This window comes from Crotalus tigris, unplaced genomic scaffold, assembly GCF_016545835.1.
Source record: "Crotalus tigris isolate CLP2741 ecotype Arizona unplaced genomic scaffold, ASM1654583v1 scf7180000017772.1543713, whole genome shotgun sequence".
NCBI classification, from domain to species: Eukaryota; Metazoa; Chordata; class Lepidosauria; order Squamata; family Viperidae; genus Crotalus; species Crotalus tigris.
Window position 1 is genome coordinate 593,450 of NW_024096623.1, and position 19,496 is coordinate 612,945.

The 19,496-nt window shown below is 39.5% G+C and overlaps 2 protein-coding genes across 5 annotated transcripts in view; one reads left to right on the forward strand and one right to left on the reverse strand.

Annotated features, from left to right (window-relative positions):
* The window catches only part of LOC120307269 (gamma-aminobutyric acid receptor subunit alpha-5), a 213,742-nt gene extending 204,266 nt beyond the window's left edge, over positions 1-9,476 (reverse strand). Inside the window, exons 1-3 of one of the 4 annotated variants that reach the window (XM_039341831.1) lie at positions 8,625-9,476; positions 7,437-7,646; positions 6,692-6,846 (exon numbers count right to left, since the gene is read on the reverse strand). In XM_039341831.1, the coding sequence (XP_039197765.1) occupies positions 6,692-6,777 (86 nt within the window). In that variant the 5' untranslated portion in view covers positions 6,778-6,846; positions 7,437-7,646; positions 8,625-9,476. Of the gene's footprint in view, positions 1-6,691; positions 6,847-7,436; positions 7,835-8,624 lie in introns of those variants that run through there. The other 3 variants (XM_039341832.1, XM_039341829.1, XM_039341830.1) reach the window with 3 other exon arrangements.
* The window catches only part of GABRB3 (gamma-aminobutyric acid type A receptor subunit beta3), a 543,595-nt gene that overhangs the window by 187,915 nt on the left and 336,184 nt on the right, over positions 1-19,496 (forward strand). The window lies entirely within an intron of this gene.

Here is a 19,496-nt window from a genome sequence, read left to right on the forward strand (position 1 = left end):
CCTTACCCAGGTTGCTCATGATGGGTACGAGGGCAAAGTTAGAGGGAGGCCCATTCTCTCTCCATGGGAGGAGACCCAGCTTTGTATCCAAAGCTTCCTTAGCAATAGGATGGGAGACCACCAGGATAGGCCACGAGGAGGGGGCAAGGGGATGGTAAAAGGGCAGCAGGCAGGACCAAGGCAGGACTTCCCTCAGACACTTCCTCTCCTTCTTTCCTTTCTTCCTTCCTAAGTACAGAGTGGTGGAAAAATATTTGAGATGAGGGAGGGAAAAAAACAGGCAAGAAACGCAGCTGGGAAAGAGTCACCCTTCGTGAGGAATACAGAAATGCACCATCGCCTGGAAGTGGCCAGCACATGGCCTCACCTACTTCACATATCTGACTTGGTGGGCTCTGGGGGAGGGGATGCCATAAGCAGCGTGAGAGTCAGCGTTACTTATGCAATGCCGCCAAGCCCCCAGCCTGCCCGGTTTCGGCAGGCAGCGGGGCGCTCTCCTCACAGCGCCATGAAGTTGAGCCGGGCAGTGCGAACCTCCTCAGCGTTGCACCTTGCTGCCTGCTGAAACTGGGCAGGCTGGGGGCTAGGCATTGTTGTGCTTCTTTTTGGATTTGCGCCGCCTGGCTCAGCCTCTTGGCGCTGTGAGGAGAGTGCCCCGCTGCCTGCTGAAACCCCTCCCCCAGAGCCCATCAAGTTGGATATGTGAAGTAGGTGAGGGCCATTTGCTGGCCACTTCCAGGTGATGGTGCATTTCTTCATTCCTCACAAAGGGTGACACCTCCCCAGCATGCACCCAGGGGGCAGGGCCAAGGCAGCGGGGGCCGTTCTCTCACTGTTTCCAGGATGGCTTCGCAGGCCACATGAAACCGCTTTGCGGGCCGCATCCAGCCCCCAGGCCTTGTGTTTGACATGTCTGGGTTAAATAATTAGCTGGAAACTCCAGGGCTAGCAAATTTTATTGATCCTCAAAACTAAGGCCATAACTATGTTCCTAATCTCCGATTCCACAGACATAGGGGTTTGGGATAAGAAGAGATACTTTTTTAATGTGGAGACATGCCTAACACAAAGTCAACAGGTGTACTTCTGTAGATAGTTGTTTAGGTCTAGGTATAGATATAGACCCAGGAACTCTTTTTCTGCTCATACTGTTTCCATACAAGAAAATCTTGGCAGCAAGGAATTCAGCTTTCAATCCAAAGTTCTTTACTTCTTCATCAATATTTCTGTGGCACTGTCAAGTCAATATATATTTCCATCCAGTCATCAAGGGAGGCCTTAGAAAAAGGTACAGGTGTGCATGATTATGTCTATAAAGTCTCCAAGAATCAAATTCAACTTGAAGGCTTTACCTTTATAGATACACTACAGATAGTTTTGCTAGTGCTTGTGGTGCCTCCAAAACAAGCATTTGAAATACTGTAGAGAAGCAGCTTTGAATCTTCAATTATATTTTCAACTACACCAGCCTGAAAATGGTATTTTAGTGCCCTCCTACTGAAGTCAATGGAAGGTTAAGAAAAAAGAGGAAAACTATTCAACAACAACAAAAAGGACTATTTTGATTCTTGCATGCTACTGTAAGTGTGAGTTGGCAGGTTATCAAATATGGTGGCTCAATAGCACTGAACATGCTGCTATTCTTATGCCCAAATCAGACAAGATTGCTGTTATGTATAATTACTGTGCTTTGGTTTTTGCATGATAATTAATGTAGTGAAACCCTAGATACAAGCATAGCACATGGAGATTGTATACCTGTAACTTTTTGGCAGCATTATGAAAATAATTTATCACTGCCTTCTTCCAGGAAACATTGAAACACTCAATAGGTAAACTAATAGACCTAAGATTTCCTAAGATTGCCCTATTCAGGCACTAACCAGGACCAATCCTGGTTAGCTTCCAAAATAAGCCAATACAAACTAGATTAATAACTTTTATTTTAGTTGCTATAATATTAAACTTAAATAAAATAAATGTGACAATAATTTTTTCTAGAGTTAAGAAATTAGTGCTCATAAGTTAATAGTTTGGGTACAGGTTTCAAATCTATAACACACTCTGATTTCTTTTTCCAAAGCATTTATTTATTTCTAGAACTTGTACTTTACTGCTTTCTATCCTAATGGTTAAAATAGACTATCCCACAGTTTATACATTCACCTATGAAATAAAGAAGGAGTTTCCACTTACTACAAAAGAAAACAAAAAAAATCATATATCACATTGCTTACAATATATTAGTTTTGTTTACCACTTCCAAAAAATATACCATAAAACAAAAAGTAATATCAGGATGTGATAAATGGACTCAATTGGTGTCAACTGGTGTATTGAAAATGCTGCTTCAGTTTATTAGAGCAATCTTATGAAGATGTATATGGCTTTTCTAAGGAATCCTCAAATATTTCTCAAGGTAATTATTAAATTGCAGCTAAAAAGAGAACCAAATTCCTTGGCTCAGTTACACAAACTTTCACAAACTCCTGCATTGCTCAATTGTGCATCAGAATAGTCTATAGCCAACAATGCAGTGCATGAAGAATTTAACTCCTGAAGTGGATTAAGAGGAATTGTTTGGCAAATGTTATCCATTTAAAAATGATTTTGCTAAAAACTTTTAAGGACAAATAATATACACTACAATTACCTATCTCTGCCAAATTGATAAAATACTGATCACTTCCTTTGTTCTTTGAAAAAAGATTTACCAAAACTTATAGAAAGATACTTTTAACTCTTTTATTTAGGAATCAGTCTTAATGCCTGGTGACTGCCAGGACAAGGTTCTGCAATTTTCTTGACAAGATTTCAGAACTATTACTGCCTGCTTCCTCGTGTGAGAGAAAGTGACTAGTCCACGGTCACCCAGTTGGCTTTGTGCCTAACGCTGAACTAGTATTCACAATCTCCTAGTTTCTATCCTGATGCCTTTACCTCTACACCAAACTGACTCTCAATATTCTTAGAAGGAATTAGGAATAATCTGCTACATTTCTTATTATGAATAACAATATTTTATCATATTAATAGTGCTACATACTCCAGAGCAGAACCAGATTTTAACATCATCCAGAAAATGTTTGCTTTTATCAAAAAAAGGCTTACTGGACTATTTCAGCAAAAAAAATCACATGTAACTATATTTATTGTTCAATAATTTTAAATCAATTGCTCCATGTCCAGCCTTGAGCAGCTATTGAAAATAACTACTCTTATTCTAGTTTCTATGATTTCCTCTTGAAATTTGTCGACCATACACAAATCTCCTCTATTTTTAATTTCTTTTGACTAAGTACCTCATAAGAACAAATTGTTCAGCACTCCAATTGATTTAAAAAAATTGTAAATGTACTCAAATTTAAAATAAAAAAGGTAGTCAGATAGTGAAGTAGAAGAAAAATAAAAAATCTCCTTTCTGTACTTATTTTGCCTTTTTAATGGTCACAGAGCTAACAATTAAAACCAGTACAGAACTGAAAGTTATGACTTCTTCTAATGTATCTTAGCAGTAGCAGTTTGGTGAGGTTGCTATGAACACTTGATAGACACTTCTAACCTTCAGTTTCAGGTTAGGTAAAATGACTATTAAATACATTTTTGTAATTACATAATAGTATGAATGGGATGTGGTTTATTACTCTTTCCCTTTGGGGGGACAAACATATTATTGTCTTTCGACTACAGCTCATCTCTGACCACGCTGTGCACTCTTTCTGAACTTCATTCGTTTTGCTTTTTCACTGATACATTTTTCTCTTGAGAACCATGAGAGTGATCCTTCATGTCCAGTTACTGTATTTCTTTTAAGCCTATGTTTTATTACATGCATCCCTTCTCTGGACAAATGGAAGATGACTCTCCTTGCAAGAATACAGCCAAGCAACCAGGCCAATAAACTATATTCAACTGGGACCAGTGATGGCATTAAGGACATCCTAGGTGCACTAACAATAGAAACTGTTGCTTGATCTCATGATGGCTCATTTCACTAAGTCTCAAACAGGAGCTTTGTAATAGACTCCACTGAGACAATAGTGCTCAGCCACTTGACTTTCATTCTATCTACTTTCAACTGGAAGTTGTAATACCACCAGCTGAAAAATCACAGGACAAGCCAGGCACAATTAAAATATATTTACATTTTCAAATTATCTAGAACTTGAAGTTCAAATGATCTTTATTATAACATTATTCTTTTAAACTATGATTTCCACTAACAAATGAAAAAAGAGTTATATATTTTAAAATTAAAAGCTCTTCAATATATTTCTTATTAAAACATAAATTCCTACAAAATCCTTCAGATTATAAAACCCACTCAAGATCCTCATGCTAAAAAACAGCAAAAGTAGAAATGCTTTAAAGATTGTCATTTTCTTTTCTATCACAGAATTAAAGTATTCTCTCAGGGGGTTTATGACAAGTATCAATGTAGAGAAAAATGAAAAGTACCTGAAAGGAAAGGAAATGAGGAAGAGGGGAAAGAGGAGATTGTTTAAAGCAATTAGGACAAACTTGGTTATTTCACAGCCCCCAGGCCACACCCAGCCCTGTCCGGTCCACAGGAGGTTAATCAGAAATTAGAAATCAGGGTAAATAAGAATACGCCAGCATGCAATACAACTACATTGCTTTTATTTTGAATGCGACTGCTACTTTTTTCAATTTATGTATGTGCATACCTATACACCTTCACTGTAATGTATTGATCCTATTGGTTTGGCCCTCCACAAAAATCCCAGTTTCTCAAGTGGCCCCTTAGGAAAATTAACTGCCCACCCTTATCTTAGAACATTTTATGTTGTCTTATAGAAGAGTCCCATGCATATCTGATTAGATTTGTATCACATTATTAGAATTTTTCCCAACATTCCTTTTAGGTAAACCAATGTGACCTCAGAATTTAAGTGTGTACAGGTAGTCCTTGACTTACAATCACAATTGAGCCCAAAATTTATGTTGCTAAGTTAGAAATTTGTTAAGTGAGTTTTGCCCCATTTTATGACTTTTTTGTCACATTTGTTAACTGAATCACTGCAATTGGTAAATTAGTAACATGGTTGTTTAGTGAATCTGGCTTCCCCATTGACTTTGCTGGTCAGAAGGTTGCAAAGCTGATCACATGACCCCAGGACACTACAACCATCATAAATGTGAGTCAGATGTCAAGCATCTGAATATAAATGAAGTGATCATGGGGATGCTGCAATGGTCATAAGTGTGAAAAATTGTTATAAGTTACTTTTTTCAGTGCTATTGTAACTTCAAACAGTCACTAAATGAACTGTTGTAAGTCAAGGACTACCTGTATTGAGATCTACTAACATCATTTGCTTAAGGCTTCTATTTCTTTTAATTATTGAGAAAGACAATGACAAATCACCTGCCAAGAAAACTGCAGAGACTTGTCCAGGCAATGTTCAAGAATCGGAAATGATTAAACAAAAAAAACAAACATTTGTGCTCACTGCACAACATCACAACTTCCTTCCCTCAACCTAAAGCTTCACATTTGACAACACCTTTCCATCCAGATGATTTATATGGTAACACTGACTTTTGTAATCCCAATGAAGTAAAATGGAATGCACACCTAAGTTATCTTAACCAGAAATGAATAAACATTTATCTTCCCATCCCACAAATCATTCATGTATACCCGCACCAGGCAAAACTCAATAAAATTCACTGTTCTATATATAACACTAATTCTCATAGTCATTAAATCTTTCTCTTCTTACAATTTCCATGCCTTCTAGCCAGTTTTTGTCCTACCCCAAGGAAATAATTGTGCTTCTGGAGAAGTGGATAGAAATGCCAGTCAACAGAAGGAATGAATACAGAAGGAAGTTGTTCCATTGGTATTTCTTTGGTATCCTCATTATAGTTATTTATTCCATCTCTGTCTCATACTGTTTTCATAATCATACATTGCAATGCAATAAATACATTGTGAGAGTACAGAACAGAGAGAAACTGGGCCAGATGTAACTGAATCGAAAGCTTGGAAACCACCAGAGCTGACCAGAACAGAACAGAAAGTGCATTTATAAGCAACTGTCACTAATAGGCAACAAGTGAAGGATAAACTACTAAAACATCTACTAATAAAACTTGTAACAATTTGCTGAATAAGTTGAGTGGTCATATAAATATTTTAAATAAATAAAAATAAAAAATGTGACACGCATATTCAGAGAACATGCATCTTTTGATAATAAGTCAATATCCTTTCTGGATAAGAGTTGGAGAGAAAGTAAATGAGCAAGACATACTATTTTGTTTGCTATAACTTCCAAAATACAGACTACCTACCAATTAACTAACATTCTCTTTCTAATAACTATCATGAGCTATATACATCAAACAATTTTGGAGTACCAATACTAATGCATATTTTATTAGATATCACATAGTTATATGAATTATATTTGACTTACGTTCAGAATATGCCCATCTTATTGCTATTTTACAGTTGAGAAAACTGAGCCAGTTTGTCCCAAATATAACACTCTGCCACTGAGGGCCATAAAAGGTATTAGGATATTTCCTCTTAGGTCTTTTTTATTTTTTAAAAAAATCTTGGTTTTTATTTATATTAAACCAAAAACAAAACTTTGAAATGCTGCAGTTTGGCAAAGATTTACTAAACTATACTTTAGAAAGTCATTTAGTGAATACTTACCCAAAATGACTGATTAAATCCATGGAAATACAAAGAAGAAAGCAGTTTTTGATCATGATAAAATCAGGAAGCATCCCATTGTCCATTCCCAATGAAATTGTTAATAGAATTGGTTGACTTTGCTGGAGTGTGCCTTTATCACCTTTGTTCTGGAGCTGCATCAAATAAGAGTGGCACACTGTAAATGTTTAATTCAATGCAATTAATACACCAGATTTCAAGCAATACATACTACAGCATTGTCAGATCAATCAAGGGTGTATTCAAGTTATCTGGATGACCAAACCAGTGTAAGATGATGTAAATATCATTCTATTTGAATGATCCATATATTAATCAAATCACCTGGCCTGCCTGAATCCCAAGCACAATGGGATCTTTGGGGCTACAGCTTGTTACTCTACCTAAATGACTATCCAGACATACAATATAAAAGTTATGTCTTATTCACATCAATCAGGTAAATAAGAAAGACATTCTTTTCTGACTGGAACTTCTATTTCTACGGAATGGCTGTTTAATCCATCCCATTTCTCTTTCTGTGCGGATGCTGTGTGTGCACACACTTCATAAAAATCATTCTTCTGTCTTACTTATTTTCTCTGTTTTAGAAAGGTGGCTCATTTGCCCTGAAATTCAGGATGCTAACATACAGTGCTCTCTTAAATAAAACAAAGGCCATACTGGTATTTGCTTTAGCAATGTATTACATAGGAAGGGTGGGGAAAGGAAAAAAGGACAATACCTGATCCCAAAATTGAGTGGCATTGCTTCTGTACTTGTTTGATCCATAAGGGGCAGATAAATTGTAATTGGGTTGGTCAGAAACATCTTAATGCCTCCAGAATTGTCACAGTTTGCTGGAGATACTATGCACTGAATGCCAGGGATATGTGTGCAAGGTTTTTTATTGTTGTTGTTGTTGTTTTGTAAGTGATGTGGCAGCCATCAGTCTCTGGAAATAGTCAAGTGACAACAGAGATTGATGGAAGGACTCGGCCTCGCTTAAAATTAAAACAAAACGCTTTCCCGAGCAGATTTACTTGTCAGCGACGTTACCTCGCTTAGAAACGATCTCCAGTTCTCTGCCGCCTTCACACTCTGGAATCGTGGATAGGTGCCTTCATTCACATTCACATTCACACACACACACACACACACAAACGCGCTCTGCCCCTTTCCCCCACCTTCATCCCCCTCCCTCGGTCAAAGTAAGAGGATTCTGCAGAACCTTCCTGCCTAGCCCTTCCCGCGTCCTAAAATTCACTTACTCGCCTCTTGCCAGAGCCCTGGCTGATCCCCCGCCCCTCGGGTTATGCTCTAAACATCTCTTCCCCCCCCCCATAGGAACGCACCTCCTCGAACGGACCGGGAACGGGCTAGGCCCGCGGCCAGATCCAGTCGCACAGTCTGGTTGGCGGCGTTTGGGTATCCTGCAGTTGTACCTGCTGTTGCGGTTGCTGCTGCATCTCAGCGCCCACCGCTGCAATGAAGCCGCTCGGACGTCTCAGTCTTCCCGCCCGCCAACCTCCTCGGCCCCCGCAGGCGCTCCCAACTCCTACAAACTCCTGCCGAAGTGCAACTCGCGGAGGGGCGCCGTCATCCCTGAGGGCGGCCCGGCTGCGCTCCCCTTCTGGAAAGCGAAGAGAGTAGCTCTCCCCATTCGCCCCGTCCAAACTCCCCCTGCCCTTCCTCATCATCCAAGCCTCAAGAGATCCCCAGCTGGTGGAGGGAGTGGTCCCTTCGAAACCAAATACGCGGAGATGGTCTCTTGCCGCGGGTCTCTTGCCTTCGGACCGGAGGAGGTCTACCGGTCGCCGGCTCTGCCCAAGTCCGCACTTCCCCTCCCTTCGTGGCTCGCCGCCATTCCCCGACAGAATAGCGCAAAGATTCCCGCCAATTCATAACCCGGGGAAGAAGATGGGCGGCTTACCAATGGCCGAGAGGCTCCTCCGCGCGAATTGCGCCTCTCTCCGCAATCGCTTTCTGCTAGGGCTGCTGCCGCTGAATTCGAAGCTGCTACTACTACCGGTGACAAAACATCTTCGTTCCTCCCAGCCTTCCCCCCCTTTAGAAATCCCGGGAAGGGCGTTAATTGATTTGATGCGAGCGGCCTCCCATTTTCCAGGGCTCCCGGCGATTCCTCTGCTCTCTTTCCTTCGCCTCGGATCTTCCCTTATCCCCGCTAGCCTTTCCCTCGTACTCTCCACATGGCTATTCCTGGACTGGCAGAAAAACGGATGCCGCGCGGCGCGGTGCCGACAGAGGCCGCTGCACGAGGAGCAAAAATAGTTCATATTAATTGCTGCGCCCCTATTTTTACATACGTAAAGGTGCTTAGCCAAGCGCTCCCGAAGTGCTATTGTTTCTAGGACCGAAGATTCCGAAGGCGGAGATAGTTGTGTTTGGGATTCTTCAGTTAGAGAAGATCCAGGTTGACAAAAGAAAAGAAAAACAAGGAAGTCCAGTTGCCTCCTGAAAAAGCATCTTTGGGACTGAACTGTGATTTTTAGAAATCCGGAGATTCTGGACCGATTCTTATTCTGCGGATAAGAAAAATACGACAGGAAATTAGAACGCTTGCCTTTTCGCACTGGATTTATATCGTTTTCTTACGTCCTCACACGATTTAGGCTATTCAAAAAATTTGGAGGGGGATCATAACAAGTCTGTGCTGTCAGAGGAATAATGAACATCCCCAGCAGATTGTTGATCAGATTGGTGGATTGTCTTGAGCAGAAGGAATGGTTAGTGAAATGATAACAGCTTATCATTCCCAAGCAGTTGAGGGAGATGAAACTCCATGAATGTATGCTAAAGTGGAATTTGCTCTAAATTAAATAAATATTTAGAATTTAGTTCTAAGCGGCAGTTTTCTGTAATTCCAGTTGCACTTCAATCAAAATTCTGTATGTAAATTTCCAAATTCAAACAAGTCTGGATACACTAGTTCTGTTTCTTCTAAATAAAGGAGGAGCAAAGGAGATTGTAAACCACATGCTCTATTCCTCTACCACCTCTACACCTCCCCTTTAGCACAGGACTTCCCGCTTCACCCTTCCCTTGACAGACCTCAGTTTGAAGTGTACTTTGCATTGAACAGCAAGGTCTTTTTCTTAAAAATATTGTTGCATTGTCTAATAACCAAATGATGGAATGGGTATAGGTGAATGTATTTCCTGCTATGGTCATATGCTATGATCTCAGCTTTAGAAAACAAAGTAAGCTGGTTTGGCAGACTTCCTAGAGAAAGCAACAGTACTATATATATATATATATATATATATATATATATATATATATATATATATATATATATATATATATATAACCTGGCATAGCTCTTCTTTTGGCCATCTTTGTATTTCTTAACTGTTCATCTTTGTATAATAATCCTTTATAACTTTCAGTTCACAGGAGATATGGGAACCTGAGACATATTTTAGTCCCATTTTTTCTTTTTGTCCTGGTTACTTCTGCTAGCAAATTATGGTTTGATTCACATGTTAGAATGTAATCACCTTGTGTGTTGGATGAAGTCAGCTACTGCAGAATCATATGTTTTGTGATATGTTACTCTGCAATGACTAATTTGCTGTCTGTGACCTCCTTATTTACTTAAAGCATCTCTTACTGCTTATGGTTTACATGTCTCTGTGAAACTCTAGAAATATATACAAAATGGTCAGTATATGAATTGACTTCATTGCATGAAAAGACCATTCCTCCCAAAAGTTCTAGCTTAGTGAGGGAACATGTCCTTAGAAACAGAAGGTCCCTGATATTTCCAAAGACTTGGGGAAGAGCCATCACTGAAATCTCAGAAAACTACTACCAGTAAATGGGCTATATATCTTCAGTCAAAACTGGGGCAACATACAATAAACCTCCAGTTAGAAGATAGGAGGTGCTCTGAATTATTGTAATTGACAGAAAGAAGAGCAAAACATCATCTCAATTGGCATGGAAGAAGTCACTTATTGGGGTGAAAAGGCTCATCGTGTCCTAGGGCATTGAATGGTCTAACAATTGCAATTGAGTAACTTTTTGTCCAACCAGCTAAGAATATTGTTCTGAGAGGGGATAAATTCCCATTCATGGTGGAAACACACACATCTTAAGTTGGGATTATTTCTGAAAAAAGGGCTGACAATTGTACTGAAAGTATATATTCTGCAATGAACCCCAAATGCTTATTCTTATTCTGCTGTAGTCTGTATACATTCATCTGGAAACCACTCACTGAACCACTTCTGAGGAGAATGAGGATTCTGGAGGATGCCTTTTGGATCACCTTAATGACAAATTGTCCCATGAATTATTCCTCATCTCTAAAACAATGAATCCTGCAAGAACCTAACTTCCATATTTTTCAACAAGATATGGTGCTTAACAGGTACACATACACCTGTCAATATGAAAAATATATTAACAGTAACTTGCTATCAGACACATTCTATGACCATATTTTCATAATGGCATCCCTTAAGATCAGAATATGCATGCCTTTCTGTAAAGTTGTCTGTTGGCTCCAAGGAGATTTGAGTGGTTAATGTAAGCTCCATTATCTAATATGTGTATATGCAATTCACTAAGTTTACTATTGTATTATTTTAAAAAATTAAAATCAAGGAATGCAAGAATTTTTGCTATAGGTGAACAGTTATAAACATCTAAATTTATATATGTGTGAATGAAGCAGTTTCAAACTATTAGTGTTACCAACTCTCTGTGTTACCATGTTCAGAACTGAAAATATTAAAGTCTATATAATTTTTAAAAAGTCCACACAGATATTAATATTTCACATTCTAGTATGAACTTGAATTATTCATGTCAAGAGAAAAATACTGAATTGTTATATAGACATTTATTTTAAAGTACTAATTTGCTCTTAAGTGTGTATCATTTAGAACAACAGGGCAATTATAAAGAAAACAGGACATAAGCATACAGGATGGCTCTCTGGAGTACTGATTTCTAAATATTAATCGAAGGCATAGGGTCTCACTGAAAAGCAAGAGTGATCCAGTTGAAAAGCAAGCACCGTTTTGGCTTGCAGTATAATATTGTAATCTTGAAAGAAATCTCCTGAAGGAAAGTATGAATTATTGTTAATAGTTTTAACAATAAAATATTGTTAAAGTGACAAGATCCAGTTTGCATCACAGTTATCTTTTCTATTTTCTTACACTCTTCTAGAATGTTCTGAAGTGTAAAAACTATTGATAGCAGTTTTACACATTTATGTAATGACATGATAGCTGTAATTAGATGACAGGCTTAAATATTACAACACAGGTCAGACTTAGGCCTGCTTAGAGACTCCTTGCTACCAATTGGGCTAAACAAATCTGTATGCGGCATTCATGGTTTTAAATGTTTACAGAGACTGCCATGTAGCAGTTAAGACTGACAAATGATTATGAATGCATGTGAGTTATAGGTGGTTCAGGAGTATGTTTGTTAAAACAGTTGTGCTTCTAAGGAGACAAATTCCTGTTATTCAAACCATCAGGGACAAACAGGAAGATGTATTCTCTCAATTCTGTAACCCTAATAAGAAAAAAAACTAGTTTTTTTTAACTATTTAAATGAGATGTTTTCTGTGTCTAGAGCATGGGTTCAAATGAATGCTCATCCAGTTTTACCCTTCCATGAGATTTCCCCTTCATTTAATAAATATAAATCAGAGCCTCTCCTACATTTTAAATGTAGGTTAGATGAGATAGTAGGAAAGAAAATGACCTTAATCATTAAATACAAAATGCAAATAAGGATGCTGGCCTAGAATTTTGTTTTCTGAATCATAAGAAAGTCCCAGATCTTGTTTCAACTCTCCTCATCTGTTTCAACTTTGATCTGGTCTCAACATTTCACTTCTTTTAATGTGTCAGATCTTCCCCCCCCCCTTTTTTTTCCCTTAAGCACATAGTTTAGATGAATATTCATGTGACAAATAGGAGAAACCATTAGCAACAAAGATTCTAGAAACTGGATGACAGCTATAATGTCAAAGCTTGTGGATTTTTTAACTTTTTTAAAAAATGGAAAAGTTCACCCTACTGCAAAACAGAATGTTTGATACATATCAACTTAATTTTAGGAGCTTGTTCTTGCCATGATAACTACAATCTTACAGACACACATTGCTAAATCCCATCTGTTCAGTCCACATCTTCCTCCTGTTACTTAGCAGGAAACGTGACATATAAATCTATGCAGTTTATACCTGGACCATTAGAGGGTACTATTGTCCTATAGAAACCAATGATGAACAAAGAGACAGAGGATGTTTTGCTCCTCAGAGACTGCTGCAAATACCAGTAAGTCTGTTTGGACAGATGGTGGAGCAGTTACTCTTCCTATGATGGCTAATCTATTCTGTGCAGAAGCCTGAAACTTGTGCAGACGTGCATATCACTTATAATTGCAACATTAAACAAGCAAAAGGCAAAAAGCAATTTATCAGCATCAAAGGAATACTACATACATTTCATTGTATATCATCTAATTATTGTTCCCAATCCTAAAGATAAAATACATGTTCCAATTTTTTATTTAGGCATTTATGGCTTGTTATTTATTGCTTAGGAGGAAAAAAAAGTTTATGGCTTAGATGGAAGCCATTCATACATTAAGCACATACACTCAAATGACAGATTACCATGCCTGAATAGTTTTGGCCTATGGATACTAAGCAATATATTTTATATTTCCATTATGTTTCAACCTTTCCATTCTAAAGTAGCTTTTGACGGCTGTTTTATCATGAGATAATTGTATTTCAAACATTTTATTCAGAAGGTGATGTGGATGGACTTCAAGAAAGGGGAATGATGTTAAAAAACATTGAGAAGCAGTTTTCAAGCTATTTACTCTAGAGTAGAGCAGAAGACAAGAACAGTTGGAAACAGCCTGATAAAAAGACGAAGTGGCTGGATTCTACCCCTGTTGACCCAGGCATAAGATTACAGCAACTCAGTGAAAGCAATTACTAGCAAATAATCCTGCTGGTATTATGTCCATTGTGCCACCAGGCAGCAGATATGACAGAATAGCACCAAAAAAGGGCCATAAAAAAGAGGAGGATAACTTCTGTGTATAATATGGAGCAAATGAAATACTTTCAGAAAGTTTAGCTTTTTTTTTCTTTGTAAAAGAGAGGAAAAAACATTTGCCCATAATACATTTTTTTCTTAACCCATCAGCTGATGATACAATATTTATTTCAGAGATTTGTTAAAGAACACCAGAATGGATAAGGAGTTATACATTTGCTTCTTTATCTCACTTCCTAGATATGAGTGACATTTGTGAATTTCTAAAATGGGATGATATTCCTCTGATGTCTTGATAAGGAAATATGCTTCACCAGAGACCATGTGGTCCACGGCTTCCCAAAGTAACAACTTAACTACTGACAGATAATCCTACAAAGTGAAGTCTGATCAAGTGACTGAACAACAATAGAAACACTTGATTTGCCTCTGTGCCACTAACCTGAGTGTTTAAGGAGAAATGAATATGTTTTTGTGATCATAATGCTCAAGAAAGAAAAGTGGTGCCTTCCCTCAGCTCCTGTGAAAGGTGCAAGAGCAAGGGGGAAAAATGATAATGTAAACTAAACTGCAAAACTATATTCCAGCATCCTAAAAAAAAGGTATTTCTGCCAGAAATACAGCATTTCCTCAGTTATGGTTAAACTCCCATCCTATTTAGGGATGTACAGATTAGTAAAGAGTTGGTTTGTTTTGGTGTTTGTATTAGGCAATATGCAGCAAAATATTGCAAAACAAATTGCAACTGTTTTCATTAGCCAATCTTTCTAACACTAACAGCTCATTTAAACAACTTTTATGATTTATTGATTTTAAAGATTCCCTAATTCCCTACCTTTTTAATGATAGTAGAATTCCAGGGAGGGAAAGTTGTTATGCAAACATTTTCAACATAATGTTCTCATTGACACTGTTAGAAGTAAAGTCTTCATCCTGGTTCATCCAAGCCGGGAATAAATAAGCAAACATGGTGACTGCTTTGGGAAGAAGGTTACAGTTTATTGAAGAAGCAGAAAGATGGTTCTTCAGGAAAGAGCAGAGGAGAGAAGGGCTGAGCACATGGTGTAGTAGGTTTTTATACCCCCTCTAGCCTTTTGTTTGGAATAGTTTCCTGTTTCTGTGGCATGAACTTTGAGGCTATTTCCTGGGTCACGTATTCTGACCTGAGTTTAGGTGTGCTTCTATGGTATACTTGATGGTAATGGGTTAGTCCTATTATATCCCAAAAGTCATATCTCCTGCTTCCCTGGGGCTGGGCTAATGACTCTTAAGAGTTTCTTTGTCTTGAGTTCCCTGGCTCCAACCTTCCTAATGGTCTTATATCTGCATTTCTATGAGGTTAGCTCTTGCTTGGGGCAAAGAAATTTGGGGCCAGGTTTGGTTTCTGCTTTTCAAAAAATCCTTTTGGTGAAAAATATATTTTCCTTTTTAATATTTCCTTCTGGGGGGGGGCTAACTTCCCTCAAAGGCATGCACCTTTTGACAGAAAAATGTGATTGCCAATCTTTAGAAAAGATAAGTGTATGGTTGCAGATTCCTATCATTGCACAAATCCATCTGCAATAGATCCTTGAGGTAGACTGTGGAATTTTATAGGAAATTGCATTTGGTTCTTTTGCATTATTAATCCTGACTAGCAGATTACCTAGACTGTAGATTTCAACAACAATGTAGTCAGATAGGCTTATATGAGCCAGAAGGCTTAGATGAGAAATTTTGGGGTGAAAACCATTTTGATATTCAAGCTTCTCCTCCCTGCTGGAAGCTATCACTTTCAAAGTCATAAACAGCTTGTAGCCCCCAATAAATGAAGCTGTGAACTCCAAATCCTGTTCTGAGTTCCATGCATGATGCTATTAGGTCACTGAATTGCTTTTTGTAGCATTCAGCTGCTGAAAAAAAACCTATGATTTAACAAATACCCATTTCTAACAGAAGATAGAGTCAGCTATCAGAATCCATTTGGAACTATTAGAGATTGTTTCCTGCTTCACTTTCCTTACCATGCTTAGTGGAAAAGATTCAGGATGCAGCCATGCACCACGAATGGTGCAACAACAGCATCTTTAATTTGTCCTTTTGACAAGCAAGACCTTACATCTGTCCTGTGAGATAGCATTCCTCACAACAGGAATGATCTTTCCGGTATCCAGTTGTCATGTCATCTCTCCTGCTCCAAGGTTGGAATTAATCCAAGCCATGAAACCCAGCTGGATAGATCTCAGCAAGGGGGAACCACCTCTCTTTGTCCAGCCATGCCACAATATATGCCATTTCATTTCAAGTGATGTGATGTGATTTGTAGTCACAAAAGCAACTCAGGGATACTTTAAAAAAAACTAATCATCATAAAACTGAATTGATAAAAACATCCAGTCCTGATAATAACAAAACATAGAGCACCATGTAAGGGCTGTACAAAGCACCATGTAAGGGCTGTACAAATACGATTAACATATTACATATCTAATGCAGGTTAGATATCACACTCAGCCAAGGCCTGCTGGAAAAACTTCCCAGAACTTTTTAAAAAGACAGCAGGGTCTTCCACTAAGGATCTTAATGTTTCGTATAAAGATCTTGTGCATAGATTCAGGATGTTCCTTTAGAGCAGACATGTCAAACACAAGGCCCAGGGGCCGGATGCAGCCAGCGAAGTGGTTTCATATGGCCCGCGAAGCCGTCCTAGAAACAGTGAGGGAACAGCCCCTGCTGCCTTGGCCCCACCCTCTGGGTGCATGCTGGGGAGGTGTCACCCTTTGTGATGAATGAAGAAATGCACCATCGTCTGGAAGTGGCCAGCAAATGGCCCTTGCCTACTTCACAGCTTGATAGGCTCTGCCCTGGTTCCACCCCTTTCTGCCAGAGACCCTCAGATCTGTCCCATCCCTGCTCAGGCCCTCACAGGCACCCTTGACGTGAATGATGTAGAGCTGGCCACACCCACCCAGTAGGCCACACCCACTCCATCCACACCCACCCAGGAGGCTGCACCCACCCGGCCCCCCAAGGGCGGCTGCAATGCTGATGCGGCCCTCAATGAAATTGAATTTGACACCCCTGCTTTAGAGAAAGATTATTTTATTTGTCAACACTGCTATTGCCCAATTGCTTGCTGACTTCTGAATCTTCTTAGCCATGTACATATTTTTGTTGGAACTGTCTAATAGTAATTGCTTTCTTGGGTTCTTGTAGCCAGTGGTGGCGAACCTATGGCATGCGTGCCAGAGGCGGCATGCGGAGCCTTCTCTGTGGGCATGCGCCATCGCCCCAGCACACGTGGTCTCTAAAAGTTTGCCATCACTGGCCTAAGGCCAGCCAGCCTGGAGCCGCCATTGGGGAGCCCACCATCCCACCTGCCAGAGACCCCCCTGGATCTCCCCCAACCCTGCCTGGCTCCCACAGGTGTCCCTCCCCATAAGCAACATCAAGGTGGCCATGCCCACCCTGGCCATGCCCACCCAATCTGCCATGACTACTGTAGCCACACCCATCCAATGGCCATGCCCACCCAGTCTGCCAAGCCCACTGTAGCTGTGCCCACCGAGTGGGCCACATCCACCCGGCACCCAGCGATACATAAGTGGGTTTTGGGTTGCAGTTTGGGCACTTGGTCTCTAAAAGGTTTGCCATCACTGTTGCAGGCTTTTGCCTTGGGAATCAATGAGAATATCTTGTCATCATATGATCTAGCAATGTCTTTTTGAATGGTCTTTCGTTTTCCCGCCATCAGGGTGTTCTCTCTTATCTCTTTTGTCTTCACATTATGGGTCCAAAATGTTTAAGTTTAGCTTCATTATTAGTGTTACCAATGAACAGGTTGATTTTACTTCAACCAGTATTAAATTATGTAATATTTGTATTTAATATTTATTTATGAAAACTTTTGCTTGATTAGTTCTGTTAATGTTTGGAAGGCTATTAGGCTTCAGTTAAACTTCTCATGTTGGTCTTGATGACATAATTCTTATATTGCATTACTTGCTAAATTGTGACTCAGATGCAGCATAAAACATTTATTTCTTTTGCTGATTAATGCTAATCATAATTGGTGACAAAGGTTTTCCACAAATAGGATGTTCTGTGTAAACTTTAATGTTGACCTGTCATCCTGCATTTAGCTGCATCTAGAAAAAATGTAGAACAAATAACTTGTAAAACTGCAGAGGTATTTATATTAAAGCCCTTTATAGAATTTCCATTTTTCATTTATTGGCATGTGCTCAGTTGAAAAATGAGTGCATTCTGCAGTTTTATATTCCACTGAAGCCATACAGATTGGACTGCTTTAATTAATATAGTTTTAGGGGAAAGATTTCAAATGAATCAATCCATAATTACAAGTATTGAAATCAGATTTCCTTTCATAAACTTTACTAGCCAAGCTGCAGATTAAGGCATGCTATGTTTTGAACTAGTTATAGAAAATGGAAAAGTCATGTGGATCTAAATCACAACAGAGCAGACATGTCAAACACAAGGCCCGGGGGCCAAATGCGACCCACGAAGTGGTTTCATATGGCCCGCGAAGCCATCCTGGAAACAGTGAGGGAATGGCCCCTGCTGCCTTGGCCCTGTCCCAGGACAGCCGGGAGCCAATGTAAAATTTTGTGGTGGCCATCTATGCTGAAATGCATTCAATCTTAGCTCCACAAGGCTGTCTGGAAACAGCAAGGAACCAGCCCCTGCTGCCTTGGCCCCACCTCCTGGGTGCATGCTGGGGAGGTGTCACCCTTTGTGAGGAATGAAGAAATGCACCATCGCCTAGAAGTGGCCAGCAAATGGCCCTCATCTACTTCAGCTTGATAGGCTCTGCCCTGGTCCCACCCCTTTCTACCAGAGACCCTCAGATCTGTCCCATTCCTGCCCAGGCCCCCACAGGCATCCTTGACGTGAATGATGTAGAACTGGCCACACCCATCCAGTAGGCCACGCCCACCCAGTAGGCTGCACCCACCCTGGCCACACCCACCCAGCCCCCCCCCCCGAGGCCAACTGCAATGCTAATGCAGCCCTCAATGAAATTGAGTTTTACACCCCTGCAACAGAGTGACTGGGTGGCCATATTTAATATCTGATGATAATGATTCTAATGATGGGTGTATGGATCTGTGTGTATATTATAATGAAACATTTACTGATACCTCTTTCTGAATGAAATTAGATTCATTAATTCAAGCATTGTATTATGTAATGTGTTGCATCCTATCTTATCTTATAATGCCATATTAAAAAATAATGGGTTTTGGATTCAATTCACAGCAATGTTCCTATCCCTTCCCATGAACTATAGCAGGATCTGTACTTTTAAAAATATTGTTAGTGTTGGCCTTCAAGGGCCCCCTTTAATATTATAATAATATTACTAGGGGTGAGGTGGGGCAGGATTTCTTCCTCTGTTTTATTATTTTAATTTTGACTTATTTCCAAAAGCTAATCAGGTTGGACTTCACTAATAGTTAGATGAGAGAATACTATGGAATCCAGGGGCTGTGAATGAGACTGGAATGTAAGCAACAAATTCCAGTCTCATATTTGGCTATAAGATTTGACTTTTTAAAAACACTTAGTAAGTAAATGTAATCTATTTAAAGATTACATTGTAAATCAACCAGGGCCCGTAGTGTGATCCTCAGGACTGTGGGAGCTGCAAAAATAGGTTTGATGGGCTCTCAGCTGCCCTCCCCCAATTCAAATTACTTGAGGGACAGATGGAAATGCTTTAAAGTAGCAAACTCCCATCT